The sequence below is a fragment of the Bos indicus x Bos taurus genome, chromosome 22 (assembly GCF_003369695.1).
Source record: "Bos indicus x Bos taurus breed Angus x Brahman F1 hybrid chromosome 22, Bos_hybrid_MaternalHap_v2.0, whole genome shotgun sequence".
In the NCBI taxonomy this organism is placed as follows: domain Eukaryota; kingdom Metazoa; phylum Chordata; class Mammalia; order Artiodactyla; family Bovidae; genus Bos; species Bos indicus x Bos taurus.
Window position 1 is genome coordinate 10,440,730 of NC_040097.1, and position 25,077 is coordinate 10,465,806.

A 25,077-nucleotide genomic window follows, 5' to 3' on the forward strand; every position below is an offset into this window, starting at 1 on the left:
TTCTATTTAAAAATGTGCATGTGCCCCTGTACATGGGGAAGCACGGGCAGGGCTTAGGGAGGAGGAGCCAGGGTTTGTATGTGAGTGAGAGAGGCTGAATGAAGGAACCAGTGACAAGGCCCCTCAGTGTCTTCCCCAAAGCACTTTAATGCACACACCACCCCACAGTTGCTGCCTGCTGCAGCAGGGGGAGGGGGAGCAGAGAGGCCAGGGCCACCTGGAGGCTCCCACGGCTTCCACAGCCCGATATGCCTAAGAGGGCTGCGCCCACACACATTCTCATCAGTATGTGAGGGGCGTGAGGATGAAGAGGCGGTCTTCCTCTTTGCGGATCCAGCGCATCAGTTTATGGATGGCACTGACGGCCGACGCCTTGGTCCCCAGTGGGCTGTAGCACATGTAGAGCTCAAAGGCGCCCGTCACCTGGAGGAGGGGGCACAGGGTGGTCATCCAGGTTGTCTAAGGACCTTGCCCAGGACCCCGAGGCAGCCCAGCCCACCGCACGGCCACCTTACCCAGGCCAGGAGGTTCTCGTTGGGGCCGGTGTAGTAGATCGTCTTCAGGGGGCGGGAGGCATTGTGGGCGCGGCTATGCAGGTACTGGTAGAGGCCCAGCAGCCGCTCCTGCTCCTCTTCACTGTCGTAAGGGGCCTCAATCTCAGGGCTGGAGATGGGGGAGTGGGTTCACAAAGGAATGACTCCCACTGGCTTCTCTGGAAATCCAGAAATGCCTATTCCTAGCCAGGGAGACTCCACCATGTGGCCTACCTTCCAGATGCATCCCACCCACCGCCAAGCCACTGTCTCCTCCCTGCTGAAGACTGCCCAGAACAGGGGTGGGCGTGGGGTGGGGTGGGGTAGAGCCCTGGGACTGCAGCCCTCTTCTCCCCTCGCCCCCAAGTTCATGGCAGCTTTGGGGAACCTCCCTCTGGAGAAGCCAATCTGAGTTTAGGTGTCCTAGAGAGAGTGAGGAGAAGGCAATGGCACCCCACTCCAGTACTCTTGCCTGGAAAATCCCATGGACAGAGGAACCTGGTGGGCTGCAGTCCATGGGGTCGCTAGGAGTCAAGACACGACTGAGCGACTTCACTTTCACTTTTCCCTTTCATGCATTGGAGAAGGAAATGGCAACCCACTCCAGTGTTCTTGCGTGGAGAGTCCCAGTGACGGCGGACCCTGGTGGGCTGCCGTCTATGGGGTCGCACAGAGTCGGACATGACTGAAGCGACTTAGCAACTTAGCAGAGAGAGTGATAGGACGGGAGGAGAACTGAGTTGGGAACCCCCCGGACCAAAAAGGGGGTAACAGGAGGATAGAATAGGCCTCATCAGCCCCAGGCTTTCTGTTGGAGGAAGTGGAGGAGTCCTGCCTGCCGGCTGGACCAAATTGACCCCTAAGGCAGAGTAGCTCCAGGGCCAGCAACCCAGGAGACCTCGGTGAAAGCTTCCTTCCCTGGGTGAATTGGATATTTCAAGGCCTTTTGGGAAATGAATGAAGTAGAGAGGTCTAGGTTGATGGGGAGTAGGGTGATAGGGGGTGGGGTTCCCTAGGGTCAGAGTCAGACAGACACATTAAGTCGGCTCATTCCCAGAGGGGTGGTCAGCTTCAGGACTGCATCAGGGCTCAGGCCCAACCGGCGCCCCCTCCCCACGCCCCTGTCTCCCTCCAACAGAGTCCCCAAGGCCCACCCTCACCTGGTGAAGAGTCCTGAGCTCTTTGACTTATACAGGAAGTGGCGCAGGTCGGGGACGCCCACCTGGGCAACACTGTAGTAGGGCGTGCGCAGTGCCTCCCGGAGCGCCAGGTGCGCTCCGCGCTTCCGCAGGCGCTCCTGAAAGCGGCGGCGGCAGTCAGAGACGGCAAAGAAGTCCTCGCGGTCGGTGGAGACGAGCAGCAGGCAGAGATCCGTGTCAGGCTCCAGGTAAGAGATGTGTGCGTGGAAGAAGCCGGCTGCGTTGAATTTGGGCAGGCACACTGGCGTCCAGGCCTCGCCCTCGCGGAAGGACGAGGAGGAACTTATGAGGTTGAAGAGCAGGTGCAGGTCGATGGGATGCAGGAATTGGTCCTTGCGGCGCACGAGGGCCACGAGCTGGTTGCGCGCCAACAGGATGGAGAAGACCAGGCTGCGGGCGCGCGCCTGCTGCAGGCTGGCACTCACCACGTCGCGCACCGCCGCCGCCAGGGGCAGGCAGCGCGCCGCCCCCATCAGGAAACTGGGGTCTCGCGCCATGAGCTGCAGTAGGTTGTCCGTGATGCGCTCCGAGCCCGAGAGCAGGCGCCGCAGGTCATAGTTCTGCTTCTGCTGGAAGATGTGGCTCAGCTGCGCGCCCGTAAGCAGGCTTAGGATCTGGTAGTAGATGTAGAGCAACTCCTGAGCCAGTTCCTGCGCCGACTGCCGCGTGCGGGCCACCGCCACCAGCACCAGTGGGCTCCGGCGCACGAACACTACCTTGTAGCCATCTGATGGGGGTGGATGGATGGAGGTGGCATCAGCTTCAGCCCCTCTCCCGGGAAAGCCCTCCCGGATTGGCCTGGCCCAGCACCCTCAGAGCCCCGCTTTCTCGGCTGGAGCCTGTCACTTTCGGGCACGTGTGTGTGTGTGTGTGTGTGTGTGTGTGTGTGTGTGTGTGCTGAGTCGCTTCAGTCGTGTCCAACTCTTGCGACCCCACGGACTGTAGCCCGCCAGGCTCCTCTGTCCATAGGATTTTTCAGGCAAGAATACTGGAATGGGTTGCCATTTCCTTCTCCAGGGGATCTTCCTGACTCAGGGATCCAACCCAGGTCTCCTGCACTGCAAGCAGATTAGTTACTGACTGAGCTACCAGGGAGTTGACTTCATAGACTGGGACCAGCTAAAACATAGGAAGCACTTCAGGATAGTGTGTTTACATATTCTTGGGACTTCCCTGGTGGTCCAGTGGTTAAGACTCTGCCCTTCCACTGCAGCAGACTTGGGTTCCATTCCTGGTTGGGGAACTAAGATCCCATATGCCCTACAGTGTGCCAAAAAAATACATTATTTTTTAATAAATTAAAACAAAAATAGAAAAAAAAGCATAAAAAATGGAAAGAAATTTTTTTCTTTAAATTAAAAGAAAATCCTCAAATAAACAAACAAAACCCACACACTCTTTGGTTACGTTAAGTGGCAAGAGCTGGGTGGACTCAAGACCTGTGATTTTTTGGTCAGCTCCCCAGGCTTCTTACTCTAAGGGCAAAGTCCATGTGCAAGCCACCTTTGAACCTCACAACAGCTCTATGAGGCAGTCAGTGTTGTTTCCCTGTGTTCCCAGATGAGGACCTGGGGCTCACTGAGGTGGAGGGACTTGGTCACACAGTATATCCCAGCCCTCTAGTCCCTGGGGGTCCAAAACCTGGTGTGAACGAACTGTGTGGCCAGGGAGACCTCTCAGCACCCGCTCCAGGGGGCTCACCTGCATGGATGGAACGGATGGCATTCTTGTCAGCCTCTAGGAAGGACACCAGGGCCACCATGACACCCATGGTGCTGGAAAGTGCCTCCTCGGACCCGTAGCGTGAGTACACAGGCTTCCCCGCCTCGCTCAGCACAAAGACATGCTTCTGGTGCCGTCGCCAGGCCTCAGCAGCCTCTTCCTCATCCCCTTCGCCAGCGCCATCCCTTGGGGGCTCTGTGGCTGGTCGCCTGGCTGCCCCTGGGGACTCTGGCCAGTCCTCAGAGCTTCCTGGAAGCATCTCCTCCTGCAGGTCTCGGGCAACACCTGTCAGCTGAGTGCTCAACTCACTGAAGTCCTGGCTGATCTGACGCATGTCTGTAGCCAGAGGTGGGGGACCCCCAGCACCCTCCTTGGGGCTCTCCCCAGAAGCCGCCCCATCCTCTGATTCAGTCAGGTCCTCGTAGGAACGGGCGTGGACGAACATGGCGCCCTCCTGTCCGGCACCTGGCAGCCAAAAGCACTGGAGCTTAGAGTGGTACCTGCTGGCAGACTGATTCACCAGCACAGCGCCCCATACAGTACTCTAGCTTGACTGCCTGAGGCAGTTGTGATGAGGCAAGCCACTGTTCCCTCCAGCTATAGTCTGCTACAAGTCATGTGACTTACAGCTCATTGGTCTCCTCACACTGGGAATAAGACCCAAACCCCTCCAGGCTGAGGTGGTGGCTGGTTTCTGCCTGTCCCTGTCACTCTCATCTCACAGTCCCTCGCCCTCTGCTCTTTGAATACCCTCACCTACCTCCGGGCCTTTGCATCTCCTGTTCCCTCTGCCAGGAAGCCTCCCCACCTCTTCCCAGACCAGCTCTCCCGTCACACTTCAGCTCTCAACAAAGATGTTAGTTGTCCCTGTCACCTGACCCCTAGCCCCAAGCACTCTATCATATACCCCCTCCTTGACTTCTCATGGGGCACCTATCAGCTATTGCCCTTCCCCACAACTGCAGTGGAGTTCCCCCTCAAGGGCAGGAACCTGGTTGTTCATCGCTGTGTGCCCAGTACCTCACCTTGTGCATGTAATACCCGCTGTGCTCAATGAATCTCTCTCCTTGGGAGATGCCTCCCCAGGCCCATGCAGGGACCCATAGCTCTGAACCCCCTCCAGTGGAATGCTCTCACTAGCCTGCAGCTCCTCCAAGGCAGAGACCAAGTTGATCTTCCTTTACTGAGGTTTTTTTTTTTTTTGGTACAAAATAGTTTAAGAGTTAAGTTTTGAGTCTCTATTATGAGTTCAGCACTGTACCAGGCATCAGGGTACAACACAGGTACCCACAGCTCTGTGTTCAAAGAGCTCCCGATCTTGTGGATGAGAGAGATGGGCAATACCTACACACACAAATACAACCCTATAAAACTAGTGTTCTATACAGAGTGTGGTCAGAGCAGGCCTCTCTGGTGAGGAGATGACATTTAAGGTGAAAGCTGAGGGAGGGAGAGGGAGCCAGGCAGGGACCTATAGACCCAGGAAAGAGGAGGAAAACCCACATGGGCAGTCAGATAGCACAGGGCGAATGGCACAACATTAAGTGGAGAGGAAGGCCGGAGGCAGACTGAGCCTGGATCCCTCCAGTATCCCCAGCTCATGACAAATAGTCAGTGAGGGAGTGAACACGTGCATGAATGAATAGGAGCAAAAGAGTGGCTGGAAATCGAGACTGCCCAGGAGGCTGCTCTGGCTGTGAGCTGGCTGGGGGTGCCCGAGGACCCTGCCCGTACCTGGCTCCATCCCCTGGGCCAGTCCTGGTGTGGGGCTCTCTGCTCTCTCCACACTCTGCCCATCGGAAGGCGCCAACGTGCCATCGGGGCCTTCGCTGCTTCTCTTCCTCTGCATGTCAGCGGCCATCCCTTGGGCTCTCCTGTGGAGCAAACAAAGGCATCATTGAGGGCAAGGTGCTAGTGGCAGGGCTCACTGGCACAATTAACTGTGCTTAAGTACAGAAAAATACCCCTCACCAGGACCCAAGTAACTCAGACCTCTAGGGAATAGGTTCTGTATTCAGAAGGGCATATTTGCCCTTCGAAAAAAGCATGCGCTTCTTTGGATGATTATGAAAGGAAGAACACATGGTATCTATTCACTGTATAAAACTTGGAAAATAGAAAAAAAAGAAAAAAGAAAGAAATGTCACCACTGCCCCACCATTCAGGATCTCTCACTGTTCACATCTTAGTATATTTCTTTCTAGTGTTTTAAAATTTTTTTTAATTTAAAAAAATATGTATTTATTTGTCCACGCCCTGTGGCATGTGAGATCTAGTTCCCTGGCCAGGGATCGAACCCATGCCCCCTGCATTGGAAGCACGGAGTCCTAACCATTGGACAGCTAGGGAATTCCCTCTACTCTTTTTTAAAACAATGTATATAAAATGTTATGTATTTATCTATAAACTGATAATAGCAGCTAACCCCCCTAAATGCCACAGTAGCATGCTAAGGTTATGTAGATTTTTATCCAATTCTATCACTCCCTTCTGAGGAGGCGCTCTTGTCAGGCTAGCTTTACAGGTGAAGGAACTGCAGCTGAGAGAGTATAAGCACCTCCTCACTCAAGGTTGAGACAGGAAAGAAGAGCTGGAGCTGGGAACTGAAACCATTCTATATCCTGATATTTTCCCTTGTACATCCTACCATAAATATTTCTCTATTCAAAACTCGAGTTGACCGATCAGTTCCTTTTGATATTTAAGCGCTAAGAAAGAAGTGAGTCAGAGCAAACTGGCTTATCTTCAGGCCTGAGCCTTGTTTTTCCACTTGCATTTTGCATCTATTGAATCTGGCACCAGGGCTCCCCTTTCCAGTCAAAACCAACTATGGCCAAGTGGGTTCTCAGTGCCCATTTGATGGACACTGAGGAGAGATGCAGCCTGGTCTCTGCAGGAGACACTGAGGAGAGATGCAGCCTCAGGGTCAGGGGGATGTGGCCGAGAGTGGATGTCAGGGATAACGAAGTTGGGTGGACTGAGGCTCAGCCGCTATGGCCCCAAATGACAGGCTGAAGGGTCTTCATTTGGCAGGCAACATACCATCTACAGGAGACAGGTTCCATCTGAGGCATTGACCCTTTAGGGGAGACAGATTTGTTTGGGCTAGAAGGGCAGCAGAGATTAGCCAGGGACTCATGAGGCAGGCACTGCAGGCAGGCCCAGGGCCTGGGTAGGGCTGCTGTCAGTGTGAGCACAGGAGACCCTGCCCCTCCTGGGGCAGAGTCCACAAGAAATAACTGAGGCTTGTCCCTTTACTAGCTCTGTCATCTTGGGTAAATGACCCCACCCTGAGCCTGGCATGAGGCAGGTGCTCAAAAACGTTCATGAAAAGAGTGATTTTAGGGAAGCAGCATCACCATCACTAGCATTGGTGTAGCCCCAGCTTATCTGTATCTCAGACCTCTCTTTCTGACCACCCTCTTGACTAAAAGAACTGATTTTCAAGCTCTTCTTCTTGTCATCTTTGTGGTAAGCCATGGGATCCTTTCTTCAAATTAATCTTTTACAGAAGCTCAATGTGCAGAACAGACGGACAGGGAGGCAGGGGCCAGAGACTGGCCTGATGGCCATTCCCACACTGCTCCTGGAGCACCACGGCCTAAGAGGGGGGACCACTGGCCAACAGCATCACCCCACACAGAGTGTGCTTTGAGTAACCTTGAAAGGAAGTTTATTTGGGAGAACATCTACCTTTGGGGATTTTCTAGGCCCACCCAAGCCTGTCCACCAGGGCACTCAAGAGTGAGGTTCCCAGCGAGGGTCAGAGCCCAGAAGACCAAGGTGTGGGCCACCTTGTTTGACAAAAGGCCAGAGTAATTAAGACACTGCGTGGCCTCAACAGAAACCTGGGGAGGCATCCAGAAAGGTCTCCTTTGAAACTGAGACCAAGAGAAGCAAGCCAAAACAGGCCAAAACAGTCACCGCAACACCACAGAGCCCGGGGCAGTGGATGGGAAGGCAACTAGAGCATGTCCAGGTCTAGAGCAAGAAGACACAGCCAATACCAGGAACCCTGTAGACCATTATTCCACAAGCTAACGTAAAAGTCAAGGTGGGGTCTGCGTTGCTGTGTAAAGAGAATGACTGTAGACAGATGAGTCTGTCCAGATGCAGGCAGAGGGGGAGCCAGGGATTTTGGACCTGGCTCCGTAGATGGAGATCTAGACTGGGATGTGCTTTTTTCTAAGGAGAGGGTCCAGAAGCATTGCTTTAAGTGCACATGCCCCACATTTCTATGTGTACTCACTTGCCCACTCCCCTAGTCGATACCTTCACATCATCTCTCTTCTTAAGCTTCCATCATCTTCTCCCATGCTCACTCTCAGCTCTATCAGTGAGAACCTTCCTTCTAGTTCACTGAGGAAACTGAAGTCACAAAGAGAACTTCCAAGCTGCCCACCACCACCTCACCTTACCTGCCAGACTCTGCCTTCCTTCTTGCTGAAGATGCACTATCCTGGCTCCACTGAGGGCTAACGCCTCCACTCCAGCCCATCTCACCTACCCAAGCATATGGCTTCAGCAGCTGTCGCCTCCCCCTCAGATCATCACTGTTCCCTTCTTCCCTATCCATCACCAATAGACTGTATTTCAATTAAAAAAAAAAAAAAAAAGTTAAATTACCAAAAAAAAAAAAGGTGGGCAACAGATATAAAGTTATTGATTCTGGACAGAATGTCCAACTTTCATGAAACATATTACTGATGTTCAGGGGGAACCACCTGCAATCAGAATCTAACCAATCTCATCACCTCCACCACTACCACACTGGTCCAGGCCAACATGATCTCTCTGGCAGATGGTTGCCACGGGCTTCTAACTAGTCTCCCCACTTCTGTCCTTGTCCTTGGAGAGTCTGTCCTTCTCACAGCACATAAAGTGATTGGTTTGAAACAGAAGTCAGGCCATGTAATTTCTTTGCCCACAACTCTTTAACAGTCATACCTGACCCAGTGAGAAAGCCAGCTTCTTCACAGTGGTGTACAAGAACCACTGTGCACACGTGCTTCCCCGCACCACCACCCCTAATTACTTCTTCGGCCTCATCTCCTATTCTTGCCCCTACTCGCTCTGCTTCAACCCAGCTTCACTGACTTCATGGCTTTCCTTAAGTATAATGTGGCTTCCCTGGTGGCTCAGCGGTAAAGAATCTGCCTGCCAACGCAGAAGACGCGGGTTCTATCCCTGGGTTGGGAAGATCGCCTGGAGAAGGAAATGGAAACCCACTTTAGTGTTCTTGCCTAGGAAATCCCATGGACAGAGGGGCCTGGTGGGCTATAGTCCATGGGGGTCACAAAGAGTCTGACACAATTTTGTGACTAAACAGCAACAAGTATAGTGTAAACGTAATTCCTGAGTATTCTTTCACTTTAGAACTTCACTCTTGCTGAACTTTCTGCATGGACCATACCACTCTACTTCTCTCCTGCCCCCCCACCTCACTACTTGGGCAAATATCTACATGAGTCACTCTGTCACTTCCTTCAGGTTGATGCTCAAGAGGTACCTTATCAGAGAGGCTTTCAAGAGGTACCTTATCAGAGAGGCTTTCCTGGAATATCCTGGATTCTTATCTCCCTAGCCCTATTTTATTTTTCTACATCGAAGGTCACCCTGTGAGCTGTCGCAAAATGTCAGCTCCGTAGGCAGGAGGATTTTAATTAACACTTGTCAGATAAATAACTTTGGAAGAGAGAAGGTGAAAGTTCCTCAAAAAACACCCAGCTCCCATGTAGCCTGAGGAGACTCCAGCCTGTGGGGAAGACTTGTCCTCAGTGTTTGGGGGAAAAAAACGGCTCTGGAGTCAGAGGGACCGGGATTAACCTGACTTGATTTTATGGCTCAGCTTTCTTACCTATGAAATGAGGATGATGATAGCATTGATTCACTGGGTTGTGTGAGGATTAAATGAGATAAAGTATGTAGCTTGGTTACTCTGAGACAGAGTAGGCATGTACTCACTCAGCTGTCTTTAGTATATCATGATTATGTTTAGTTAACATTCAGACCGTGTGCACCTGCACTTATACACAGGTCCAGTGGTCTCTGGAATATAAATTAGGCCTTAGAGATTGCTCATCCTGAGCCAGGCCTTCAGTGAACAGGCCTGGGAAAATGTGCTTCTGACCTCGTGAAGCTAGGTGGGCTCTGACCTGAAATGACCCATCTGTGATGCTGGGACAAAGAGATGCCTTTGGGCCTAGGGCTGGGAGTTCCTCCAGGCTCCCTGGTTCTCCATCCTGAAGTGGCGGGACAGACCATTGGTTCTCTGCTGCTCCCAGAAATCCCTCCCAAGTTGAACTCCTTTTTGCCACATGCTCCTGCTCTGTAGTCTTGTGCCTCTGACTCAAAGACTCAAACAAGGGCCACAGCACTTATCCAGTGTACTGAGGCCCCACTTCCCACTGACCCCACTAGACTTCAGGTAACTGAGCTGAATACCAGCATAACCGAGTAGTACTCAACATGGTACCTGCATGGAGTGAGGGCAGGGTCAGCTGCTTGGGGCTAGTGTGCACCTCATTCCGAACAGTTCCCCGACCACTTAAGACCATGCAGTACCTCAAGATCTCCAAGGCCAATCTGGGGATCCAGTCAAAAGCCCTGAAGAAACAAACAGTTCCCTGGACACTTAACACGGGAAAAAATTAGGCAGAGAGGGTGAATGGCTCACAGCAAACCCCACCCCAAACCCTATTGGAGCCATAACCTGTGTGGCAGAAGCTCCTGGGTGGCTGAAGCAGTTAAACAAGAGAGGTCTCTTGGAACCGGTCCCAGAGTCTCCCATGGGGCCCCTTCTTTGGCGGTCTCTCCAGAAGCCCCCAGGGCTTGCTATTTTCCCCAGAAGTGCTCTGCTGTGCCTTTGAGCAATGTCACCAAACAAGTTAGCTCAATGAGCCCTTCCGGTATGCCTCCCTCCTCTAGGTGCCTGGTCTGGAGAGTGGGAAGGCCTGGCAAGAACCCCTCCCTATTGGCTCCCTAGCACTCTTGCTCCCTCTTCCTGCTTAGATAGTGCCCTAATCTGCCTTGATGCTTGGGAAGTGGGCGGTCTGGGACAATGGTGCCAGGGTGCTTGGTTGTGTGGCAGACAGGGTCCAGGTCAGGCTCTGCTGTAGCTGCTTCAGGAGGATGTCTACTCCGTGGTGAGAGTATAGCCTGGTACTTGCCACTGGTGGTGACCACTCTCCTCTCTGACAAAGGCTGCTCACCCTCCCGCAGCAAACTCAGTTCAGAAAGGGGTGGCTCACCAGGTACAAGAGGCAGCTTGGTTATCCGAGCCAGGGCACCCTTGAGAGCAAAGTCCCAAGCCGCAAGACACCTTCAGAAGCTGCCTGCTCACCCACCAGTCAACCTCTGCCAATCTTTGAGAGTACTCTGCCCGGCCGAATCTGTGTGCGTTAAGTGTGGGCGGGTACTCTTTGGCCACTGCCCGCTATAGGACTTTGTCCTTCCAGCCAAAGGAAGAGCTCCAGGCCTCGCTTTTGTATTCCCCAGCTGGGAACCAGCTAAGGGACCCTAGAGAGACCCAGTCCTCCTACCGCAAATAGCAACGTAGACGGTAGGGGCCTCGTCTTCAAGCCCCTCCCTCCAAAGATGACAGCTCTCCAGTCTCTCGGCGCCCCCAGGCCACGTGGGTTGGCAGTCGGACTCACCTGTTTCTCGGGGAAGGGGGTAGGGGGAGAACACGGAGATTGCCGGTCACTGCCCTCTGCCGGACCCCCGGGAGGGCACGGGTATCCGGCCCGGCCCAGACTGATGGCTCAGGTTCGCAGGACCACGGCCCCCTGTGGACGCAGACATAGCCACGGCGCAGGCCACCACTCCCTCCCACCGCCCCTTGCCGATTGCCGGTTCAGGAAGACAGCATTCGCCGGCCTCTCGCGGCGGAGGCCCGGCTCCAGTAGCTGGGCCGGGCCCTGCCCGCCCCTGGTGTGCATTATGGGAAATGTAGTCCGCAGTGCACGGCCGCCGCGGGGTGGGGAGGGTCGCGGGTCTGGGCAGAGCCCCGGGCTGGGCTTGACCCAAGCCAGGGGTGCCCGCATCCCGCTCCGCCTTCTGCAGGGTCCCAGCCAAGCTCAGACACCTCCCCAAACCCATAGCCCCGGGTGGACCGCAGGCCCAAACTCTCCAGACCTTCTGCCCTAGCGAACAAGAGGTTTACTTCGAGGAAAAGAGACTTTCTTTCCTCCCTAGCGTAGTTTCCTCCACTAATTGTGGAAGGACAGTGCAAGTTTGGGGGCTGGATAAATGTCATAAGTGAGCCCGGCCACACTGGCTGTAAAGGATGTAGGCACACGGTTTGATGCTAAAAGGACATCTTTTCAATCACATTTTAATATATGAGTCTCTAGAATGGTAGTTCTCAATTCTGCACATAGAATGACCTGGAGAACTTAAAACACACAAATGCCTGGAACTTTTGATTTAATTGGACTGGGATGGACTCACACATCCATATCTTTTTTAAAACTTCCCAGGTGATTTGCCAGGGCAAGGAAACTCTCCTACGAACATTTGTGATTTCCTAGAGACAAAGTGATTTAAAAAACAAACAGGACAACATAAAGTTTTCCCAACAATTTTATTTTTGGAGAGTACTTTAAAGAAATCAAGTTAGGGATTAACAACGATACTGCTCATGTGTCTCTGAAGCAATTAAATTACTTAATAGCCTCATGTTAATTCACCCAACAGTTTAGGGATGAAGGAAAGTCTGAAGTCACTCCTCTGATTATCCCTGTTGCTCCAAGCACCCCAGTGCAATGTCCTGTCTCCATCTCAGTCCTATACCGGAACTGGGGGAGCCCTGCCCCGGGGGCTTTTCTTACAGTCTCAGACAGCTGCCAGTTGGAGCCCATGTCCACAAACTGGACTGTGACTGACACTGAAAAAGCTGTGGCCTTTTATGAGAGATGGCTTTGCTCAGGGCTATTAAACTCATGCACATAGTTTACGGGAAGCTTTCTCCTCCCTTTTAGTTAAGAATATGTGAGAAAATGCCCAATTCCTTAGCTATCCTTGTCTTCACAGGTCATTCAGTAATTTTTCTCTTCATTGGCTCAGGAGGACAGGCTTCCTCCCTTAGAGTAAATATCATTGATACAGTTTTACTCTCACTAGTCCTGCCATATTACAAGAGTATAAGCCAAGAAGATCTCATATTCTCTGATTTGAACAGAAATATGCTGACTACATTCCATTAACCAGAAGCTTCAGCCCATAGAATTGATCCCCAAAGAAGACAAATTTAAAGATTTCTAACATACCCAACCAACCACAACAGTCTCCATGTGACCTCAGGGTTTCTTTGAGTCTCTTGCTTTCAAGCACATCAGCTCTATCAGATAGCACCTCTGTCACTTGGAAGTATTGCATTTCCTTAGCCAAGCAAGTGACCATATATCCCATGAGCTTCTAACTAACGCTTGAGTGTACGTCACTCTATGGACTTGCCTAGCGGTCCAGTGGCTAAGATTCTGTGCTCCCAATGTAGGGGGCCCAGGTTCAATCCCTGGTTAGGGAACTAGATCCCACATGCTGAAACTAAAGATCCTGCATGCTGCAACAAAGATCAAAGATCCATGGGCCGCAACTAAGACCTGGCACAGTCAAATAAAACAAATAAATATTAAAAGCATAATTCTCTTAAAAAAAAAACCCTCTGTTTTAATCTACCTATTGATCTACATTTGAGTATTGGGACAACCCATCCTAAATGTCACTTTTGCTGATAGAATTACAAAGAAATAAATCTAGGTCTTTTGGGATAATAGCACTTGTCAATTCTGTTATGGCTCTGTGGCACTGTATGACATTATTTTAAGCCTTGGCCTTTGCCACAAATACCAAGCTACCCTGCATCTCCAGGTCAGGGGCTCCTCAAAATCTCAGCTTTCTGTTTTGTCTAGGCCCATGATTTGCATCGACCCAGTGTGTCATCTCTACAGCAGCAGTAATGAGGACTAGTTGTAAGTGTTACTCGCTCAGTTATGTCTGACTCTTTGTGACCCTATGGACTGCAGCCCACCAGTCTCCGTTGTCCATGGAATTCACAAGGCAAGAATACTGGAGTGGGTTGCCATTCCTCTCTCCAGGGGATCTTCCAGACCCAGGGATCAAACCTGGCTTTCCCTCATTGCAGGCAGATTCTTAACCATCGGAGCCACCAGGAGGAAGCGCAAAGGTAAAAGACCTCTGTTCTTCCACAGATTTCTTTTTTTTTTCATAACTGGAGTGGCCATTTCAGAACCTGAGGTGCTGTGAAGAAGTTGCAGCTGAAGTGAAAAGGCCCGATTGTATCCAGAAGCTGGGATCTGTTCCAGCCCTGTTGCTGTCTTGCTGGTGTGACTCAGGGCAAATTCTTTAATGACTCTTTCAGCATCTTCAGCAGTTTCCCCCTCCTACAAATATAACATTATATAATATGAAGTATTCTGAACTAATAATAAGAATAGTCAGTCCTTTCCTGGGAATTTCAAAGAGGTTTTCCTTCCTGCCTTTATTTCTTTTGCAGTTCCTGGTAAAGCAACTGCCTTTCCTAATCTGCTGGAAAATTTCATCTGTGGTCCTTGTATCATCTGTATCTTTCCTGGTTCCTGTCTCTCATTTTAACATTTGATCAAGTCTCTACTTTCAGTGCTGAAGAGTCATGGCCCCAAGTGTGATCAAGGCAGCAATGAACCACAGGCAGCAGAGCAGCCTTCCTCTTTGCTGGGCTCATCTGTGTGAGAATTTTAGGGGCTGAAAGTGAGCCAACCCACCTCTGCAACTGGATGTTGTACTCCCCATTCTGGGTGAGGGCGCTGTTCTGGATCAGCTCTTCTAAACAGTTCACACTTTTTGGTCTTAGGTAGTATACCCACTCCAGTACTCTTGCTTGGAAAATCCCACGGACGGAGGAGCCTGAGCCTGTTAGGCTGCAATCCATGGGGTTGCTAAGAGTCGGACACGACTGAGTGACTTCACTTTCACTTTTCACTTTCATGCATTGGAGAAGGAAATGGCAGCCCACTCCAGTGTTCTTGCCTGGAGAATCCCAGGGACGGGGGAGCCTGGTGGGCTGCCATCTATGGGGTCGCACAGAGTCGGACACGACTGAAGTGACTTAGCATAGCATAGCATAGTATAAACAGCCTTACAAGTACTATGGGCCAGTGTAAGTTTAAAAAAAAAATCCAGATGCTTCCTCTGAAAGCCCTCCATCATCACCCTAAGGAGAAGGGGAAAGTTGTCAACAGCATGAGCCCTGGAGTAGGACTGACTTGAGTTGGAATCCCCCCATCTTCTACTTTCCAGCTGCAGCAAATTAATCTTTCTGGGCTTTGGTTTCCATAATTACAAAAGGGGATATCATGTGGTTACTGTGAAGATTAAATGAGATAATGAAGGGTCAGCACAAGGCCAGGAGCAGAGTTGTGATAAAGGGTTGCAATTATTATTGCCCAAGGAGAGTGGGCATAAGGTAAAAATAATTAGTTCCTTCATATGTTTACCTCTTGGAAGGACAAAGTACTATGTGATAAGGGAGAGATCCACCAATAATGGCCCAGTTTGGGAAGCAAAGTACCCACAGTTCTGTGTAGGTGTTCTTCCTCTTCCCTGAAACCTCTTAGTGCTCCAGTCTAGTCTATAACTCACTCCTTCATTTGCAAAGCCATCTCATCCAGGCCCAAGGCTTTATGTATCAGCACCAGTGATATGTTGATACCTCTCAGATTTGCAGCTCTAACCCTGACCTTTAATTTGAACTCTAGGCAAATGTAGCCAATTGCCAACTCCAAATCTTGTCTACTAGGCATCAAAAACAACCTACCGAAAACTGAGCTCCTCTTCTTCCTGCCAAAATTGCTCTTCCCACATTCTTCCATCTTTCCAGGCAGTCTCCTAGCCAGCTGGCCTGCTTCTGCCCTTTTCACCTTCAGCCTATTCTCCACACAGAAGCCAGAGGGATCCTATTTACCTGGAAATCACGATGTTATTCTGTTTAGAGCCTCCCAACAGCTTTCCATCTCCCTCCTTACAGAAACCAAACTCCTTTGAGCAGAGACTGTGTATCTTGTTTAGTTTGTCACCTCTCTTCCATAGCCACCCCCACTCCCATCGCCACCAGAGCAGCAAAGTTTATCAGCTTTGTTCAAGCTCCTGTAACTCCAGTACTTGATCCAGTGCCTGGCACACAGCAGGTGCTTCATGAAGTTCTTGAATGAATGACTTCCAGACAAGATGCCTGAGAAGTGGAAAAGTAACTTTAAGGACTACTTAACCCAACAATCTCTTTTCTCTACAGATGAGGATTACTTTATTTTAGAATAATTTATAGGCTTTTCTTGCAGCAGACTTCTTTGATTCCATGATGTTGAATTCAGGCTCTATAATCAGGTTACCTTCCCTGAGGGGACACAGTTTGAGGATACTGGGTAGCTGGAATCAGCAAGCATTTCAACAATGTACAATCCACTTGGAAGCTTGGAGCTGGCCATTTGAAGAACATTAGCTGTGAGGAGATTCTGGACGTGAGCTGCACACTGAAAGTTGTGCTGCCCCGTTTTCCACTAGATTGTTGATCTGCAGATACCTTCCTGTTCCTCTGTGACCTCGCATAAGTCACTCTCGGCCAGATTTATGGCTCGTGAGCTAGCAAGGCCTCGTGGAAACTGAGTGGAATTTCCTTTATAGGTAGGGCTACTAAACCTTTAAGACAGATGATACCCACCAGTGTATCTGTGAATAGCACTGAAGATTAAATGAGATAATGAAGGGTCAGCACAAGGCCAGGAGCAGAGTTGTGATGAAGGGTTGCAATTATTACTGCCCAAAGAGAGTGGGCATAAGGCAAAAATAATTAGTTCCTTCATATGTTTACCTCTTTGAAGGACAAAGTACTACTACCCACCAGTGATATTCTTGAGCTGGGAATGGCTAATTTGAAAACTCATCAGAAGGAAAAGAGGACGACCGTGTGATTACTGCTCCTCTATCCTTTGGGAGGGTCGGGAGCCAGGCTCTTATGTGGGCCACAAACTCCTGCCCCGGAAGGCTTAGGTGGAGATTTCCTTCACATTAACGGAGAGTAAGTCCTTTTTAAGCTAGGCAGGCCAGGGTCCAGTCCGCACTCTGGCAGGGAGCAAATCTCGAGAAAGCCAAGCCACCCACAGACTGCACGCTTTGCTCATACTCGGAAGAGCGAAAGAAGACGAGCGGCCGTGGGCTAAGGGCCAAACCACAACCCCCAGCAGGCCCAGCGGACCGGGGCAAGGAAGCGCACCCTCCCATTGGACGTGGGCAATAGCGTGCCCCTCACGCCCCGCCCCCGCAGGCAAGCACACACCCCCGCCCCGCCCCCGGCCCCCGCGCAGGGTACGCCGGGAGTGGAGTCGGCGCGACCCGCAGCTGTGTACTCCATCTCCCGGCGGGCCGAGCGCTAAAGGCGGCGGCACCTTTGTGGAGGCAGCGGCCCGGCGCGGAGGAAGTTCCGGTCTCCGCGGCGCTGGGTCGGTGGCGGCGGCTAAGGATTAGGAGGAGCGGGCCGCGGAGGCCGCGCTGCCTCGGTAAGGGCTTGGGGTGGTAGAGAGGGCGTGCGGGAGCCAGCGGGGAAGGAGCCGGCCTGGCAGGCCGCTCTGGACGTCGCGGGCCCGCGCGGCCTGGAAGCTGCGGCTTCGGTGTCGCGGGGCGGCCGCGGCCTCCCTCAGGAAGAAGAGAGTCAAGTGGCGGTGAGGGAGGCGCCGCCCACGGGAGGAACGCCCCAGAACGGTCGCGGGCCCGGGGCGGGGCCCGGCCTGGCGGTGGAATTACCGGTCCCGTCTCGGGGCGGCCGGGGGTCCGTGGCTGGCGCGTGGTTGCGGTTCGGTGCTCTTGGTCCGAGGGGCTGCAGGCAGGCGACCCTTTCTTCCTCCTTTTTTCCCCCTGCATTTGCAGGAATCTGATCCAGTTGTGAGGCATCGCTCGAAAGGGAGTTTTTCTTGTGCTTAGCACGTAGCTTCGCCCTCAGACCTGGACAGACCGGAGTGGGCTCGGCCGGACAACAGGGCGCGAGAGCGCGGAGTCCAGCGCGCCGGGCTGTAGAACCTGGATCCCGGGGAGTGGTCTGGTGGGTCCTGTGCCAGTTGGGCGAATGTGGGAGGACAGGGTTATTTCCTCGTATTATGCACTCTTTAGATTCCTTTTAGTGGTGTATCAGTAAGTCTGTTTTTCTCTTAACTTTAGAATTGATCTTGTGCTACCAGGCTTAACTCTGGGCGTGCATTTTTTTTTTTTTAAATAAAGGAAAGGGTCTTGTTTTGTAGGGTAAACTGTAAGGGTAATTGTATTTTTTGCACATTCCAGGTATGCTTGTGAACATCAGAGTTGCGGGATCTAGGTGGAGTTTAGTAGACTCTGATGCTCCCGGTCACCCTGGTTCATTTTTCTGAACTCTGGATCCTGCCCTCGGTTTGTTAGCTTTCAACTTCCTGTTGAGTAGTGCCGCCACTGTGAATGGTTTAATAATGTCAACATCAGCAGACTTGTGAGGACTATAGGGAGAGGTTTAAAGAACTGATAAGTGAGGGTAGGACAAGCAGTGTCTAATGGTATGTTACCATTTTAGTGAAACACACAAAAATTGCACCTGAACCTTGCCTGGTTAATTAGTATCTAACCAGGTACCTAGCCCATAGAATAGGCTGTTTAGGATAGGCTGTTTTTGGACATCTGTAGCATTCCTCTTCATTTAATTGTTACCAGAATTGGGTTTACTTTTGTTGCCTTTGGGAGCCTAGTTTTTTGTAGCCTTTCATAGGAGAATTGTCAATGGAGAGGTTACAAAGTGAATGCTCCTGTCTTATTGAAGATACATGGGCAAGGTTATACTCTTCTGCCAGTGTTTAAATACATAAAATAATGTGTTAATAATCTAACTCAAAATTGTAAAAGATTAAAAAACTGTTGGAAAATTCTGAAATTTTTAAAGATCATAAATCATGGAGTCATCTTAGAATAGACTTTCTGCTAGACTTCCACAGTAGTTGTTCATTTCACTCACTTAGGGGGCATTTGTTGGGTACCTTTTATAACCTTCCTATCACACTGTGATAGGAACTGTAGGAGCTCTAGAAATTGATAGGATTTGAACTGTTGACTCCTCCATTAACTGAGCAACATTGGATAAATTACCTAACTTCAGTTTTCTCATGTGTGAAATGAGGTTAAGAAATGCAGCCACTTTGAAGGTTGTTGTGAGGTTTACGTAATCCTTTTAGGATGGTGCCTGGTGTGAGGAAAGTGTTTACTGAGTGTTAGCCGCCACTGTTACTTTAAAAAAAATTTTTGTCACTTCCCTGGCAGTTCAGTGGTTAGGACTCTATGCTTCCAGTGCAGGGGGTGCAGGTTCCATCCCTGGTCTGGGAACTGAGAGTCCACATGCCATGTGGTGCAGCCAAAAAATTAAAAAATGTTTTGTTGAGATAAAATTCACACACCATACATTTCACCCATTTAAGGTGTCTAATTCGATGTTTTTTCATGTATTACAGTACTTTTTTTTTTTTTTTTTACAAAGTTGTGATAAATATATTTTGTTGCATATATTGTAATGAAATTTTCCATTTAAGCCATTTCTGTATGTAAAATTCACATATAATTCAGTGCATGAATTACATTCACAATGTAATGAAACCATCACCACATCTATTTCTAAAACTTTTTCATCACCTTAAACAGAAACTCTAACCATTAAGCAGGTAACTCCCTTACTCCTTCCCTCTAGTTCCTGGTAACCTCTAATCTGTATTCTGTCTCTCTGAATTTGCCTGTTCTGGGTACCCTATGTAAGTGGAATCATACAATAATTATCCTTTCATGTCTGACTTTTTTCAGGTAAAATAATGTTTTTAAGGTTCATTCATGTTGTAGTGTGTATCCAAACTTCATTCCTTTTTTTTGTAATTAAAAAAAATTGAGATGTAATTGACATCTACATTCCCTTTTAAGGCTGAACAATACTCAGTTGCTATGTATAAGCTACATTTTACTTACCTGTTCACTTGCTGGACAGTTGGGTTTCCACCGTTGGCGATTGTAAATAATGCTGCTGTGAACATGGGTATACAAATATCTCTTCATGCCCCTGCTTTCAGTATCTTTGTGTATATGCCCAGAATTGGGTCATAAGATAATTCTGTGTATAGCTTTTTGAGTACCCACCATACTGTATTCCACAGCAGTTGCATCATTTTATGTTCCCACCAGTAATACGCAAGGGGTCCGATTTCTCCACATCCCAACACTTGTTACTTTCTGAGTTTTTTTGTACAGTAACCACCTGAATGGGTGTGAAGTAGTCCCTCCATCTCTTCCTTCTGCCTCCCTTTTTCTTAGCCATTTTGACCATTTTAAAATGTTCATGTCAGTGGTATTAAGTACCTTCACATTGTTGTGCAACCATCATTACCATCCAGCTTCAGAATGTTTTCGTCTTCTCAGACTGAACCTCTGTGCCCATTAAAAAATAGCTTCTCATTCTCCCCACCCCTTCCCCTGGCAACCACCATCCTACTTTCCGTCTCTCTGAATTTGCCTGTCCTAAGAAGCGAAAAGCAAAGGAGAAAAGGAAAGATATAAGCATCTGAACGCAGAGTACCAAAGAATAGCAAGGAGAGATAAGGAAGCCTTCCTCAGCGATCAATGCAAAGAATTAGAGGAAAACAACAGAATGGGAAAGACTAGAAATCTCTTCAAGAAAATCAGAGATACCAAGGGAACATTTCATGCGAAGATGGACTCGATAAAGGACCAGAAATGGTATGGACCTAACAGAAGCAGAAGACATTAAGAAGAGATGGCAAGAATACACAGAAGAACTGTACAAAAAAGATCTTCACGACCCAGATAATCATGATGGTGTGATCACTGACCTAGAGCCAGACATCCTGGAATGTGAAGTCAACTGGGCCTTAGAAAGCATCACTACGAACAAAGCTAGTGGAGGTGATGGAATTCCAGTTGAGCTATTTCAAATCCTGAAAGATGATGCTGTGAAAGTGCTGCACTCAATATGCCAGCAAATTTGGAAAACTCAGCAGTGCCCACAGGACTGGAAAAGGTCAGTTTCATTCCAATCCCAAAGAAAGGCAATGCCAAAGAACGCTCAAACTACCGCACAATTGCACTCATCTCACACGCTAGTAAAGTAATGCTCCAAATTCTCCAAGCCAGGCTTCAGCAGTACGTGAACCGTGAACTTCCAGATGTTCAAGCTGGTTTTAGGAAAGGCAGAGGAACCAGAGATCAAATTGCCAACATCCGGTGGATCATGGAAAAAGCAAGAGAGTTCCAGAAAAACATCTGTTTCTGCTTTATTGACTATGCCAAAGCCTTTTACTGTGTGGATCACAATAAACTGTGGAAAATTCTGAAAGAGATGGGAATACCAGGCCACCTGACCTGCCTCTTGAGAAACCTATATACAGGTCAGGAAGCAACAGCTAGAACTGGACATGGAACAACAGACTGGTTCCAAATAGGAAAAGGCGTACATCAAGGCTGTTTATTGTCACCCTCTTTATTGAACCTATATGCAGAGTACATCATGAGAAACGCTGGGCTGGAAGAAGCACAAGCTGGAATCAAGATTGCCGGGAGAAATATCAATAACCTCAGATATGCAGAAGATACCACTCTTATGGCAGAAAGTGAAGAGGAGCTAAAAAGCCTCTTGATGGAAGTGAAAGTGGAGAGTGAAAAAGTTGGCTTAAAACTCAACATTCAGAAAACTAAGATCATGGCATCTGATCCCATCACTTCATGGGAAATAGATGGGGAAACAGTGGAAACAGTGTCAGACTTTATTTTTTGGGGCTCCAAAATCACTGCAGATGGTGATTGCAGCCAGGAAATTAAAAGACGCTTACTCCTTAGAAGGAAAGTTATGACCAACCTAGATAGCACATTCAAAAGCAGAGACATTACTTTGCCGACAAAGGTCTGTCTAGTCAAGGCTATGGTTTTTCCAGTAGTCATGTATGGATGTGAGAGTTGGACTGTGAAGAAAGCTGAGTGCCGAAGAATCGATGCTTTTGAACTGTGGTGTTGGAGAAGACTGTTGAGAGTCCCTTGGACTGCAAGGAGATCCAACCAGTCCATTCTAAAGGAGATCAGTCCTGGATGTTCTTTGGAAGGAATGATGCTAAAGCTGAAACTCCAATACTTTGGCCACCTCATGCGAAGAGTTGACTCATTGGAAAAGACTCTGATGCTGGGAGAGATTGGGGGCAGGAGGAAAAGGGGACGACAGAGGATGAGATGGCTGGATGGCATCACTGACTCGATGGACATGAGTTTGAGTGAACTTCGGGAGATGGTGATGAACAGGGAGGCTTAGCGTGCTGCGATTCATGGGGTCACGAAGAGTCGGACACGACTGAGCGACTGGACTGAACTGAAGTACCCCATATACATAGAACCATAAATTATACAATATTTGTCCTTTCATGACTGGCTTATTTTACTTAGCAGAATATCTCCAAGGCTCATCCATGTTATATCTATCAGAATTGCATTCCTTTCTGAGACTGAATAGTATTTCATTGTGTGTATATATTACATGGTTTTCTCATCTGTTGATAGGTACTGGGTTGTTTCCACCTTCCACCTTTTAGCTGTTGTAAATAATGCAGCAATGAACATGGAGGGGTGCACATATCTACTTAAGTCTCTGCTCTCATTTCTTTTGGGTTTATACCCAAAAGAATTGGAATTGTTGGATCGTGTGGTAATTCTGTCCTAAATTTTTGAGGAACTGCTGTATGCTTTACACAGTGGCTGCATACACTGTACATGCCTGACAGCAATGCACAGGGTTCACATCTCTTCACATCCTCACTAGCTTCTGTTAGGTTCATTTGGTTTTGTTTTAATAGCCATCTTAATGGGTATAAAGTGGTTATCTTGTAATTTTGATTTACATTTCTCTAATTGTTAATGATGTTGAGAGTCTTTTTATGTGTTTATTGGCCATTTGTGTGTCTTTGAAGAAATGTGTATTCAAGTCCTTTCCTCATTTTTGAATCAGGTTGTCTTTTGTTGAGTTTTAGTTTTCTGTATATTCTGGATATTAATCCCTTATCAGATATGTGGTTTGCAAATATTTTCTCCCATTCATGAGTTGCCTTTTTATTCTCTTAATGGTGTTCTTTGAAACAGACATTTCTAATTTTGATGAATTCCAGTTTGTGTATTTTTTTTGTTGACTCTGCTTTTGATGTCGTATCCAAGGGATCACTGCCAAATCCAATGCCTGAAGCTTCTGGTTTGTTTTCTTCTGAGTTTTAGAGTTTTAAATTTTAGGTTTAGGTCTTTAAACCCAATTTGGGATAGCTTTTGTGTATGGTGGTGGGCAGGGGTCGCGCTTCATTCTTTTGCGTGTGGATTTCCAGTTTCCCTATGAGCAGTTGTTGAAAAGGCTGTCTTTTCTCCTTTGAATGGTCTTGGGACCCTTGTTGAAAATAACTTGACCATGTATGTGGGAGTTTATTTCTGGGATCTCTAGTTCATTGTTCTTTATGTCCTTACACCAATACCACACTGTTTTGATTACTGTAAATTTATAGTAAGTTTGAAATTGGGAAGTGAGTGTCCTCCACTCACTTTATGTTCTTTTTCAAGGCTATTCAGAGACCTATGAAATTTCATATGAATTTTAGGATGGACTTTGAAATCAGATGGTCTTGAGTTTGCTTTTCCTCATATTAGTTATATTGTTTTGGGACAAGCCTCTCAAACTATTTAAGTCTCATTTTCGGAGTCTGTGAAGTGGGGATTATAACAAAATTTACCCCATGGAGGACCTGTGATTATTAAATGAGAGAACCCATGTAAAATGCATAACTGTGGCAGAGTCAGTACTTAACTATTCTTGCCTTTATTACTGTTTCAGAGAATAGAGGTAGACATACTCAGAAAGGTCCTTTCCAGCTTAATGTGACTGTGATTTTAAACACCTGAGCATAGTAGCAGTAATAATAATATTTAGTACATTGTTGCTTTAAAATTTTTCAAAAAAATTTTTGGAGGCATGACTTATATATCATAAAATTCACTGACTGTAGCTGTTCAGTTTGATGCAGTCATCACCATAATTCAGATTTAGAATGTTTCCAACACCTCAAAACATTCCCTAGTTTCTGTTTGTTGTTAATCTCCACTCCCCACTCTAACTGCAAGTCCTGGCATCCACTAATCTGCTTTCTGCCTCTGTAGTTTTATGTTTTTATGTAACTTCATACAATTGGGATATCTGGCTTCTTTTACTTATAATTTTTTTGAGGTTCTTCCATGTTGCATTTCCTTTTAGGAGTATATCACATTTGTTTACCCATCTGCCTGTTGATGGACATTTGGATTCTTTTCAGTGTTTGGCTATTATTCATAATAATAATGTTGCTATCAATATACTTCTTCTTATGCACGATCTCATTTACTCCCTATAGTAATCATATGAAGTAGGTACCACTATTATTCCCGTTGTGTAGGAGGAGAGCATTGAGGCATATAGAATTTAAATATAACTTACCAAAGATACATAGCTGGAATTTTTTCTTCCTTTTTTTCCCCCCTCGACTGTGCTGAGAGGCATGCGGAATCTTAGTTACCTGACCAGGGATTGAAGCTATAGTCTCAGTATTGGAAGCATAGAGTCCTAACCATTGGGCCATCTGGGAATTCCCAAAAGCCGGAGTTTGAATTCAAACCCAGGCAGTCTGACTTTAAAACACATTCACTTAGGCCAGTGGTCTTGAAATTCTCTTGAACCATCTAAAAGGATTAAAAATTTTTCACTCCTAAAATTTTGAAAAAATTGTTCGCCACTTTGTCCATTTATAAGTTGACATCTTAACACTTCTGTCTAGATGGCTGCAAAGGATGTATTTTCTGGCATAATATATTGCATGTGTGCTTTAAATATATAGTTGACAAAATCTTGGAACTGATGATTTTATTTATGGAAAATGTCTGCATTTAAATCTATGGCAAATCAAACCTTAATATCAGTCATTTAGCCAAATGAGTCTGCATCAGTGGGAACATTCTAAGCCCCAATGATTTTTGAAATAAACTCTTAAAATAGTACTAACATTTACTGAGCAATTTATTTATCAGGCACTGCTCTAGTGAATTTGCATTGTCATTTTATCCTGATAACTATGAAGTAGACATTATCTTTATTCCGGATTTGGCATTAAGTTAAATCACTTGCTCAAGGACATACCTTGTGGCCGAGCCATGATTTCCCTTCCAGCAGTCGAGCTGTGAACCCCACCAGCACAGTAGGTCCAGAGACTGCACTCCTGTCCCTTCACCGCCACACTGTGCTATCTTATAAAACTTACTTTGCTATCTTATAAAATTCACTTTTAAACTAGGAACCTGACTGTAATTTGCTGATGTAAGGGGTGAGGATATAAGAATATTTAAAATCTGGAAAATTTCTCTTCATAAGAAAAAGTGGCTCTAATGAAGTGTTTAAATGTCCTAACAGTAGTGAAGTCTAATTTATGCATGAGCTTGAGATCCCTGTAGGATGGCCAAGTGGCCATTTCTGGCAGACATTTGGATTTCATGGGAAAGTCTAAGCTAGTGATGGAGAT

General features: G+C 48.0%; 2 protein-coding genes across 5 annotated transcripts in view; one reads left to right on the top strand and one right to left on the bottom strand.

Moving 5' to 3' along the window:
- Positions 1-123: 123 nt before the first annotated feature.
- On the bottom strand, positions 124-11,409 carry MON1A (MON1 homolog A, secretory trafficking associated). Its single transcript, XM_027523008.1, is given in 7 exon segments — positions 124-423; positions 516-663; positions 1,694-2,459; positions 3,434-3,919; positions 5,189-5,328; positions 11,110-11,276; positions 11,278-11,409. Coding segments are annotated over 7 exon segments (1,965 nt in total). The 5' UTR covers positions 11,395-11,409; the 3' UTR covers positions 124-282.
- A 5,424-nt stretch (positions 11,410-16,833) lies between these two features.
- The window catches only part of RBM6 (RNA binding motif protein 6), an 89,620-nt gene continuing 81,376 nt past the window's right edge, over positions 16,834-25,077 (top strand). For 2 of the 4 annotated variants that reach the window (XM_027523509.1, XM_027523511.1), the window contains exon 1: positions 16,834-17,004. The gene's annotated coding sequence lies outside the window, so the exon portion shown is untranslated. Of the gene's footprint in view, positions 17,005-17,371; positions 17,544-25,077 lie in introns of all 4 variants that reach the window. The other 2 variants (XM_027523510.1, XM_027523513.1) reach the window with 2 other exon arrangements.